The sequence below is a fragment of the Dipodomys ordii genome, unplaced genomic scaffold, assembly GCF_000151885.1.
Source record: "Dipodomys ordii isolate 6190 unplaced genomic scaffold, Dord_2.0 Scaffold59, whole genome shotgun sequence".
NCBI lineage: Eukaryota > Metazoa > Chordata > Mammalia > Rodentia > Heteromyidae > Dipodomys > Dipodomys ordii.
In genome coordinates, this window is record NW_012267275.1 from 8,233,942 (window position 1) to 8,246,693 (window position 12,752).

At 35.4% G+C, this 12,752-nt stretch overlaps 1 protein-coding gene across 1 annotated transcript in view; it reads right to left on the minus strand.

Annotated features, from left to right (window-relative positions):
* Window positions 1-12,752, minus strand: part of Slco4c1 (solute carrier organic anion transporter family, member 4C1) — a 52,853-nt gene that overhangs the window by 16,613 nt on the left and 23,488 nt on the right. The window contains exons 3-8 of the mRNA XM_013022099.1: window positions 11,125-11,307; window positions 8,740-8,836; window positions 6,934-7,055; window positions 5,593-5,711; window positions 4,705-4,849; window positions 4,129-4,324 (exon numbers count right to left, since the gene is read on the minus strand). Coding sequence (XP_012877553.1) covers window positions 4,129-4,324; window positions 4,705-4,849; window positions 5,593-5,711; window positions 6,934-7,055; window positions 8,740-8,836; window positions 11,125-11,307 — 862 coding nt within the window. The remainder of the gene's footprint in view (window positions 1-4,128; window positions 4,325-4,704; window positions 4,850-5,592; window positions 5,712-6,933; window positions 7,056-8,739; window positions 8,837-11,124; window positions 11,308-12,752) is intronic.

Consider the following 12,752-nt stretch of genomic DNA (forward strand, 5'->3'; position numbering starts at 1 on the left):
AGATGAGCCAAAAAAATAAGTTAGCTAGAGGAAGGGAATGGCATTTCATACAAGACTGGCAAAAAATGTTGAAATCAGCGACTAGCTAATGTAAGGGTCTCATAGGTCTTGTTAAAGCAATCATTGTTAGCTTGACACAGTAGTGCATGCCTATATTACTAGCAGTCAGGTGACTGAAGCAGGACATCATGAGTTCAAGACCAGCTTAGATATACATAACAAGGCCTTATTAAGAACAACAAAAACAAAAAGGAACTGGAAGTATGACTCAGGTGGTAGAGCTCTATTGCCAAAAATAAACATTAAAATATTTTTAGATTGAAAAGTGACTTGTCAAAGGTTCATTTTAAAGAAATAATCCTAGCAATTGTACAGAATATGTTTAAAAAGAGAGCCATGTTTATAGCAAATGATTAGAGACAAATTTTAGGTGTAGTATCAGTAAGATTTGGTGATTGATTGAATAAGTGCTGATGACTACCCCTGTACAGGATGGAAGAGTCAAAGGTGACGCTTACTATCCAGGTGGAGCAGAAAAATCATTGTTGAGTAAAAGGAGATGGGTGTGGCTTTATACAAGATTGAGACTAGAAATCTCATATCAACTTGCATGCAGATGTAGATGAAACCATAGGAATGGTAAGACCCACAGCAGAGAGTGAGGTCTGGCTTTATATAAGATTGTGACTAGAAATCTCATATCAATTTGCATGCAGATGTAGATGAAACTATATGAATGGTAAGAACCACAGCAGAGGGTGAAGCAGCAATACTACAGTTTACATATAGCTTCACAACTATGCAGTTTCTAATGTAAACTCTTTAGTCACATTAAACAAATGACAAAGGCATTACAGTCATAATATTCAATGTATATATGTGAAAATGGAGCTGGGTACTTTGAAGGGATGGGTAGGATTGGGATAAATGGGGGTAAAAATGATGGAAGGGATTACACAGATCAAGCTGCATTGTCCTCAGATGGACCTGTTGAAATGAAACTCCTTGTGTGTGAACAATAATCACTGCCTCTATGTTCCAGACCTTGATATGCCTTGATGTGTATTTAGGTACAATGCCACATGCACCTTAAAGTGACGCCATTCTACTTGCCTTCATTCTGCTTGTCCCCAAGGTTACCTTGTAGTAACTCTTAAAGTGCAGGAGAGGAAATGAATTCATATCTATTTTGTAATTCAGGGTGCTAAAATAAGGGCCTACCTGTCTAGATCTTTATGTATAACTAAAAGAAACACGTAGGACAAGTGCTTTTTTAAAAATGGGTTGAGGTAAAGATCATCAGAGTGAAAAATCAGTTCTGCACAACTTACCTCTACCTACGTTCAAATAATATTTCCAAGCAGATATACACAATCGAATTTGAACTAATCTCTACATCTTGTCTTCACTGTTTATAACATTGATAAAACATTTATAAACATATGACTTAGAATATTATTTCTGCCCTCCCCAGTTCCCAAATACTAATCTCTCTAAATCTAGTTACACCAGAGGAAGAAATCAAGATCATGCTTGGAAGCGTACCCAGGAAAAAAAAATCAAAACCTCATCTCAGCAAATAGGCCAAGAGTGGTAGTATGCACCTGTACCCTCAACTGAACATGAACAGGAAGTGTAGGTAGGAAGACCATAGTCTGAAGCCAATCTAGGTAAGGACATGAGATCTTATTTGAAAACAACTGAGGCAAATAGGACTGGGGGCAAGGCTCAAGTGACAGGGCACCTTTCTATAAGGGTGGAGGTCAGAAAACCTCAGTAATACCAAAAACCCAGAGAAATCCTAACCTCTGATTATTTATTTATTTATTTTTTTGTCAATCATAGGTCTTGAACTCTGGGCCTGGACGCTGTCCCTGAGCTCTTCAGCTCAAGGCTAGTGCTCTACAATGTGAGCCACAGAGCCATTTCTGGTTTTCTGGTAGTTAATTGGAGGTAAGAGTCTCATAGACTTTTCTGCCCAGGCTGGCTTTGAACCACAATCCTCAGATCTCAGCCTCCAGAGTAGCTAGGATTTACAGGCATGAACCACCAGTTCCTGGCAATAACTTTCCTTATTCCTAAAGAATAGTTAAGCCCCATTTTACTATTCGACCAGAGAGTCTTTCCTGAAACTAGTCAAACAAAATTGAGGACCACTCCTTCTTTTGAATTCCATGGAGTATCTCCAATGACCTACTTCATTGTTTATTCACTGTTGTATTTACTAGTCTCTCCTTCAGAATGAGGATGTGGCCACAAAGATTTGTCATAAGAATCATTGAACAAGTGTAAAATAAATGTAATGGAGCTTAACCAAACACTGCTATAGAACATGCTGTATTATGTGAATGCCAAGGAAAGACAGATGCATGAACAGTGACCACAAATCACAATTATTGCCACTGGCAAACATTTCCATGCAAATTACACTTAATTTATGTCATGTGAATACTATATGACACAAAATTACAGAGTCCTGGACCTGGAATACCACCTACTTTCACACCCTCATATCATGTGACTGAACAATGAAAGCAGCAGGCTGAATTCCATTATCCCCTGCTGTGCAATGTCTTCCTGCCTGATCCACTTTTCATGGCTCAGGAATTCAGAGTAAAGCAAAACAGGTAAAGGAAACCAGCTACAAGTATAAACACATCCATAGGACAGGGAAACATGAATATCCAAGTAATTTTAACCCCTAGGACTAGTTGCATGTTCTTTTCTAATCTATTTTAATTTCCTATTGGGAATATTTTCAGGCCACCTGTTATGATATACGTCTTTAATCCAAGCCACTCAGGAGGTAGAAATTCGAAGAATCATTATTTTGAGCCCCCCAGGCAAAAAGTTAGTAAAACTTCATCTCAATAAACAGGCCAGTCATGGTATCATGGGCTGTCATGTAGTTTCCAGCTGTGTAGGAAGTCTAGGTAGGAGGATTGCAGTCCAAAGCCAGTGTCAGGCAGGGACATGAAACACTACCTGAACAATAACTAAAGCGAAAGGAACTGGGGTTCTGGCTCAAGTCCACCTTCCTAGGAAGGGTCAAGAAAGAGAGACATAGACACAGACACAGACAGTGAGGCAGAGACGAAACAAACCTAAACAGAGACAGAGAAAGATACAGACAATGAGAAAGTGAGACAGAAGCAGAAAGGAAGATACAGAAAAACAGAGAAGACATAAAAAAGAGACAGATAGACACATGGAATTTTATTGGAAGGAATAGTTATAATTTAAAATTTTTTAATTAATAAGAAAATATTGCTGGGTACCGGTGGATCACACCTGTAATCCTAGCTACTCAGGAGGCTGAGATCTGAGGATCGTGGTTCAATGCCAGCCTGGGCAGGAAAATCCGTGAGACTCTGATCTCCAATAAACCACCAGAAAACCAGAAGTGGCGCTGGGGCTCAAGCGGTAGAGCACTGGCCTTGAGCTGAAGAGCACAGGGACAGTGCCCAAGCCCAGACTTCAAACCCCACGACGGACCAAAAAAAAAAGAAAAGAAAAGAAAAGAAAAGAAAATATAAGCTCTCCCCAAGATGTGCCAATGTGTTTTTTCTTATTCTAACAAAATGCAGAGGACAGGGCAATGTACACAGAGTATGAGTTGAGTTGTCTGGCAGTTCTAGAAGCCAGAAGTCCAAGGCCATGTGATGCTGGCATCTGCTAAAACTCTGGAAGAGTCTTCTTGTGCACTGTAAGATGGTAGAGGGATCTCATGGCAGAACAGAGAGAGCAAGCTGCTTAGATCTCTTCCCTCTTCTGATACAATTATTAATTTTATCATACAGGCGCCACCTGAATGGCTTTTTCTGGTCCTAATCACCTTACCAAAGTCTCAAATCCAAAATCATTAACATATGAATTTGAGGATTCTTCCAATACAGGAACTTTCAGGAGACACATTCAAACCATTACCAAGGGAAGGAGAAAGAAGGGAGGGAGGGAGGGAGGGAGAAAGGGAGGGAAGCAACCACCACACACCACTTATTCTAACACAGAAAAAAATAGCTTCTAATTGGCAAAAAAAAATCCATATCATTTGACTGAAAAAGTATATATTTATAAATGCATACATAATTTAATATTCTGGCATAAAAAATACTGAAACATATTTACCCATTGTATGACTCAGACACACCAGCAAATGGTTCATTTTCACACATGGCATAAATAAATACAAAACTCAAGGCGAGGGCCACTACAGATGTAAGCAATGCAAACTTCATGGTATTTTTACATGCCATCTTGAATTTTGAAACAAGGACACCACCTAAAATCTGACCGAGGGCAGCGCCAGGAATTAGAACAGCCCCTAGTAAGAAACAAAACCATGAGAGACACTCACAGACATTCATTTTTACATGAACAGTTGGAAAAACATTAAAAATGTCAATAGGGATGTAAAGTCAAAAGCATTTATCAAACATGTAAGTGCACAAGTGACCTCACAGTTCCACTAGGGAAGGGCTCAATAAACTGATGTGTTGAACATTAAGATACTCCTTTTACCTTATAGTCACTATCTCAAGTTTATACAGTAAGTTATCTCATATAGAAAATCAGAGACTTTTATCAAAATCAGTATGAAGTATAAATTTCAAGCATGAAATATCCAGTTATATGTTATCCTCATAAAAGTGTAATGTGTTAAAGTAAAATAAGTAGATGAAATTAAACAAAATAAACTGTTACCTCCAAGGGTAGCTGCAAAGCTGGATGTCAATCCAAATTGATTTTCTATAAATTTAGGTAAAAATGTAGCAAATCCAGTAGTAACTAAGGCTTCAGAAGAGGTGGATAGAACTAAACACATAAAGACAGTATTCCTCATCAGATTCTAAAGAAAAAATACAGTTCACCAAATGAATAACTATAATCATGCTGCCTAGTGAAGCATTAAAGTTGATAGTACAACAAAATGGATTTTTAATAAACACATATTAGTCTGGAAACTTATAGGTTGTCTTCCAACACAAAAATATAACTATGGATGATTAGTATATTTACAATGATAAAAAATACACATATGGAACGCTTAAGAAAATAAACAAGTCATTCATTAGAATAATGAATAAGCCTTTATCATACTCAAGGGGCCAGAGAAAACAGGTAAAAGCCTGTTTGGAAAGGTTCCTTTCCCAGATTTACTATAATTGTACATACTATACATCTATCCCCTATTACATTCTTAAATTGTGTCTTGAATTCATATGTCCATTGAATGAAGACCTTAAGACTGTAAGTATAGGTGCGAGTAGTTTCCAAGGAGCAAGTTCATATCTTTCTATGATTCAAAACTCAGTAATTGAAAACTTAGCTATACAGTTTAGCAACTAAGTAAGTGTATCTCTAATAATTATACTAAACTAGATCTCTTATATTTAACCTAAACTAGTTAATTTTCTGAAATCAAAGATAAATGCATGTAACACTGGTTGCAGCTGCTTTCTAAAGACAGAAGAAAAAGATCACAAATTAAACATGGATAGGTAAGTCAAAATCACACTAACATCTAACATCTCATATGTACATTTAAACACAGAAGTACAAACTATCCATTTTGCTATTGTTTTGTTTTACCTTCAGAGCAGCTGGAAAATCTTTAATACTCTTCCCAAAATTCTCATCTGTGTGATGTAGGACAGTACTTTTATTTTGATGAGCCTGGGAAGTCTTTCCAGCTTGAATCTTTGCTGTACCTAAAAGCATAGCAAGTTTACTCACTTGCTCATCCTTTCAAAAATGGTTTCTTATAAACTGGACATATAGGCTGGGAATGTGACTTAGTGGAAGAGGCTTGCCTAGCATGCGTGAAGCTCTGGGGTCGATTCCTCAATACCACATAAATAGAAAAAGCTGGAAATGGCACTGTGGCTCAAGGGGTAGGGACCAGTACCCAAAACCTGAGTTCAAGCCCAAGGACTGGCAACATGCCCCCAAAATTAATTAATTAATTAACAAGGCATATACTTCCACAAGTACACAAATTCCCTAAGCCATAAGGCCAGTTCTTCTCTTATTAACACTAAAGGAATTTCTACCAATCTAAACATTTTAAAATGAGACAGTTTTGCTCTCAACACACACTTCTTTTATTGAGTCTACGACAATTGTTCGAACCTTTCAAATCTGTACCTTTTCATCGTAGATGTATTTTAAAATGTTTATGATTTTTACCCTTGCTTTCTAATGAAAATATTTGCTGGCAGATGAAATATTTGCTATTTATCATCATGCCCTTTGATTTTTAATAATAGTTCTGTGAATAAATCTGAGACCATATTAAATGGATAGTTACAAATTGGATGCGACAGGGTAAAAAGAAATCAATGAGTCCATCTACTCACAAGGTATCAGGTTTTCTTTTGTTCATTTCTAAAAGTTCACCATCTATTCTTCTGAAAATAACAATGGAAACAACTAATGGAAGGTGAATATGTATGTGTGTGTATGTGTAGATACACATATGTATGTATGTACATTTACATAGTGAAAAAAATCGAATGACCTGCAGAGAAACTTTATTGATAATTTAAAAAAGTGTGCTCCTATACTTTCAACTACAAATAATTAGCATGTAATAATGTATATCAAATTGGTCCTTGAAATTGATGCCTAATTGAACATGAGCTAACAACTTATCATATCTTTCATATATATATATAAAGCAGGAATCAAAACAACAAATTGGTAAATACTAGAGATGAATATGCATAGATCCATTAATTATGTTTGAAATAAAATTCATGAATGTTAAGACTGTTAGCTTATATTTCCTAAAAGAGAGATAGATACTAATAAGTTTATGCAGGCAACTGAAATCCTATAAAATAAACAAGAGAATTTTTTTATTTTAGTGATCCAATAGCAAATATTATCTGGTCTAGAATAAAATACCCTAGTTTACAAAAGTATATTTACCTGGTAAATGCTTTGGAAAGCAAGAGAAAGGTATTATCAATGACCAAGCGAAGAGCCAAGCTATAAGAAATCCAATCCACCAAGCCCCCAGCCACCTTGGGTCATCTTCTGTGACACCAGAACTGTATGACAGAAAAACAGGAAGTATAAAGCAACTAAAGTCTTCTCAACTAAAACTCAGTTATGCATTCACAGTTTATAGTCCAATTGCTTGAGCTACAATATTATATCTAAATTTGTGTGTATATATGTGTACACATGCATGTGCATGCGTGCGCACGCGCGCGCACACACACACACATACACACACACACATGCACCAGTCCTGCGGCCAGAACTCAGGGCCTGGGTGCTGACCCTGAGCTTTTTATGCTCAGGACTAACACTCTACTACGTGAGGCACAGCTCCACATCTAGCTTTTTGGTGGTTAACTGGAGATAAGAGTATCGTGGCTTTCCTGCCTGAGCTGGCTTCAAACACGTATCCTCAGAAATCAGCCTCCAAAATAGGATTACATGCACAAGCCACCAGCAGTCAGCTAGAAATCATTGTAATAAATCCAGAAACATGTAGCAGACATAAATGAATTATAAGACCAAAAGTTTAGAAGACATTTTAAATGGCAAGAGTTTAAAATATTTAATAGTATATATAATCATATTAAATACCTAAACATTTTTATTTAATTTTAACTATGTATTTCTCTGTTACTCTATTTAATGAAATACATCATACAGGAACGCATTGATTTAGTTTAATAGCTTATACAATGCACTTCAATTCTAGCATTTCTTTTAATTTGACTTAATTTTTTATATAATGGTTCTCTCATTTTAATATTGATAGGCCTTTCTAAAAGGTTTCATTTCTGTAACTTATATAATTACTTACTGTCCTAAAACCTGCTTTTCTAATTCTAGGTTTTGTTGTGCATTTCTGCTCACTATCTCCCTAAGCTTGGACTAGGACTAACAGCTCAGAGAGCAAATCACATACCCAGCATGATTTTTTACTCATCATTGTGTTTATGCTAAGCTTTGTACAGTTATAGTTCTCCGGGGTAAATTAGGAAATAGTGTTTCACCAGAGGTCACCAACTTCCTTATTCAGGGAAAGAATACAGTGGTTAAGATGGTAAGAGAGAGCTTAGATTTAAAACATCAACTTCGTGTCTTGACAGTTTGCCATTTGCCAATATCTGTGTATAAATTGCCTTACAGAATTAGTGGGAGGGTTAAATAAGATAGGATATAATATAAGCTAACATTAATATGCTATCAGGATACGATCTATTACTAGTTTTACTACTGTTATTGTCACAGTTGTCAAAGCAAAATAATTGTGATTTCTGTATTACCAGAGATACCAGAGAACTTATTCTAACAGACATATTCCTTTAAAACCATTCATGCTATCCACCTCCAACTAAGTTTACTGAAAATACAGTTCATTTTTATTACTGATCCCTGCTCTTGGATAATATTGGGATCCTAAACACACATATTTAACAAGTTCACTAGATGAAACTATAATGAAAAGTGCAAATAAAGTTGTATATTCAATTTAGTTTCCTAAAAATTCCTCATCGTAAACAAAAGGAGGAGGCTGCAATGCTTGATAAGAAATGTACGCATTATCCTGCCCATGCAATTGTAACCCCTCTGTACAGTATGTTCACAAATAAAATAAAATAATAATAAAAAAAATTCCTCATGACATGCTGAATAAGCATTGAAAATGTTCTGTAATCTTCACATTTCTAGAACAAAATAAATTTAAATGAAAGAAAATAGATATTGCCTTGCCTTTCTCCCATAGCAATGTCAATGTACATGGTTAACAGTTGTCCGCCCAACACATAGCCAATTGCAGGACCTAAGATTGACATAGAATAGCCGATTCCTAGAAAGAGATTAAAGGCATTAGAAACAGCCATATGGACAATTTATATCAAATAATTGTGACGATAAATACTTCACTGTAGAAAATTCTGACTGGTTAGACCTGCATCAAAATTACATTTATTTCCTCCCTAAAATAATGCAATTTGAATAATATCCACTTAGGACAATGTGTCTAAAATGTATAATCTACTGCAAAACTTGTTGCATTGCAATAATAAATGTAATAAGCCAAATAATTACAAATCCATGGTTAGTTATAGCAGTGGCAACTGGTGGCAGGCTAAAACACCTATCACTATCCTTTACTAATAGTAAATCTTGTAGCAATCTTGTAGAAGAATATAATGTGAAACTCTATCTTTCCCACTTTCCATGTACTGGAAAGCATGCATTAACTTCACATTATGGCAGATTTCAAAACCTAGTTCCATTTCATACAAGTAACCAATTCATTGTTAGTCATTTTGTTAGAGACTGCCCAATTTCCATAAGCAATGGGACTAAGTTAAACATACATCTGCCAGATATTTTAAATTATCCTACTTAGAACATTTACAAGAAAAAACTGCTGAACTATTTTACTACTGAGGTTCTTATTCTCTCTCATATGCAAAATAATATAAAAATTCATTTACACCCTAAACTTAGAATATCATTGGCAAAAAAAAGACGTGTAGTAGATCAAATGTTCAATGATGATTAGATGATCTAAAAAATACAAGTTTTAATCAGTCAACTACTTGAAGAGTATAGCTGTATTTTAAAATGCAACAACTATAGGAAAAATTGTATTAAAATGCTAGAAAATAGTAATTTATAAATTACTTCCTGTGGCAGATAGTTTAAAATGACTTCCAATTGGGTTAGACTGAAATTTTCAGAGAAGTACCTATAAATTTTGTAAGAATATAAAATTATGGTAATTTATTTTAGCTATATGTTATTACAGAATATTAATTAATATACAATATATGGACATTTCCATATTAGGAGTATGGTCAAGTAAACTTAATATTACTGTCTTTGTCATGGCTGCACTGAACATACTGACTTCTGATAAGAGTGGAAATGAATCCCCTATTATGGAATAATAAACTGACAAAAACAGGACTTGGAGGTACAATACTGTAATCCCAGAAATGCAGACTTTGAGACAGGAGGATTATAAATTAAAGGCCAACTTGAGCTACAGAGCAGATACCACACAACCCTCTCTAAAAAGAAAAAAAAATGATAAAGAAAATTCATGCTCCAATAAAAGTTAACAATAATTAGATACAGGGTCCTGCATAGTCCAGTTAGCTCAACTTCAAGGAAGGAATTTAAGAGAAATTTAAGACTATAGTACATAACCTTTTTCTTCCTTTCTTTTTTCTTTCTTTCCTTCCTTCTTTCCTCCCTCTCTCCCTCTCTTCCCTCTTTCTTTTTCCCTTCTTCCCTCCCTCCCTTTCTTCCTCCCTCTCTTCCTTCCTTCCTTTTCTTTCTTTTTCTTTCTTTCTTTCCTCTCTCTCCTTCTCTTTCTCTCTTTCTCACTATTTCTCGTTCTCTTTCTTTCTCACTATTTCTTTCTGTTTCTTTCTCTTTCTCTTTCTCTCCCTCCCTCCCTCCTTCCTTCCTTCCTTCCTTCCTTCCTTCCTTCCTCCTTCTTTCATGTTGGTCCTGGAGCACTGTCCTGAGCTTCTTTTGCTCAAGGCTAGCACTCTGCCACTTGATCTATAGCCTCACTTCTGGCCTTTTGGTGGTTAATTGGAGATAAGAATCTCATGGACTTTCCTGACTGGTGTGGCTTCAAAGTGAAATCCTTAGATATCAGCCTCCTGAGTAGCTAGAATTATAGGCATGAGACTGGCGCTGGCTTAAAAACTTGTTCTAAGTATTACTTTGCAGTTTTTTCTTTTGAATTCCTGTCATGCCCATGTAGGATATAGACACAGTCTCCATACTCTGTGTAAATTATTCTGGGATTTAAGCAATCCAAACAGAAGGCTGTTCAGAGGGTTTTTCCCACTCGGAAAGAACACATACACATATGGAATCTCAATCCATTCTATGAACTATCTGGGCATGCAATTTAAATTTTTTATTTAAAAAATAAAATTAGTGCTACAGCTTTTTCTTTTGTCTTGTTATTGTGGTCCTTGAGTTCAAACCTAGGGTCTATACAAGCAAATGCTCTACAACTGAGCTACATCCCCAGCCCTAACTTTTTAATAAACGTATGCTTTCCTTGGAAAATAAACACTAAGACAAAATGACAGAGAGACTTGTATTAGAGAGTAAGCTTACCTATATAGAGAGAAGATTTGTGTGTAGGCACAGAGTCATCAATGAAGGCAGTTCCCAAAGTGTAGAGTGGAGTTCCTCCAGTCCCCAGCAACAGTTGTCCCAAGATGAAGACATACAAGTAGTTAGAAAGTGACGAGTGCGAAGATGTACAACTGGTACTATTCCTTGTTGTTAAGCAAGTATCTTTTGTGAAAGAAAATTAATTGTGACGTTATAGGAGTGAATAATTCAAGTATCTACTTTATAAAATTACACTTGTTTCTGATAACCTTTGTTTTTTTACAATCACTTCATTTTGATTATATTTAAATTACAAAAAGACATGGATCACTTAGAGAAGATTTGAAATATCATCATGCAAGAATTTAGGAAACATAAAACAGAACTAAGAATTAAGAATCAAAATTACAGCCAGGCACTGGTGGCTCATGTCTTTAATTCTAGCTACTCAGGAGGTTGAGATTAGGATCATGGTTCAAAGCCAACCCTAGGCAAGAAAGTCTGTGAGACTCTTATCTTCAATTAACCACCAGAAAACTGGAAGTGGCACTGTGGCTCAAGTGGTAGAGGGCTAGCCTTGAGCTGAAGAGTTGAGGGAGAGAGCCCCAGCCCAAAGTTTAAGCCCCATGACTGACCAAAAAACAAAACAAAAGAAAAGAATCAAAATTACAAATGTTCAAGAAAGCAAATCTAGAGGAAAATGCTACTAAGAAAATTTTAGGAAAAATGATAATGACAATTACCTCAAAGTTAAGACTCCAATAGGCTTATAAACACATAGAAATGGTAGCACAGAAAGAAACAAAATAATATCTATGGACTAAAAGAACTCAAGACCTATTTGAAATGAAGCAATAAAGGTGTCTGAAAGGAAATTCACACAGGAATGAGGAAAAGAGAATAAAGACTGGACAAGTCATAAGACTATAGACTTGAAAATTATGAACAAAATAAAGAAAAAGTAAAGATGTTAAGGTTTGAAAGATTAGAGAATAAATTATAAATATGAGATTCATCCAAAAGTAACCAAACAAATAAATAATTAAGTAGGAAAAAAAAACCTCAATGTTTAATTAAGGAAACTTTCCTAAAATGGACACCAAAGGCACATACCTGAAATTCTAACTATTCAGGAGGGTGAGATCCTAAGGACCATAGTTCAGAGAATCCACAGAAAAATCCATGAGTCATCATTTCTAATAAGGCAGCAAAATGTTGGACCAGAGGCAAGACTCAAATGGCAAAACATCAGCCAAAAGCAAGAAAACTTTTCCAAAGTTAATCAAGATAGACTTTTAATTTAGAAGGTCATAGAGCATCTCACTAAAAATTAAAGTGTGATTTTTAACACTAAGATATTCTCTTGTAAACCAACTGGATTTTAAAGGTGAAAAAAATATTATTTTGAACTATCAGGCAAAAATTAATGCACTTATATAGAATATAGAAGATTAAAAAGAAGTAATCTTAAACTTCATTCCATACAGGCAAGCAAAGAAATGCCAGCAAAATTAATCAACAGAAGATTTTTAACAATGAAGATTTTATTCTCAAATTGTCTTGCAGATATACAAAGCAAAGAAACATACCTTATCCTATTTATCTTTTCTTTTTTTTTTTTTTTTTTT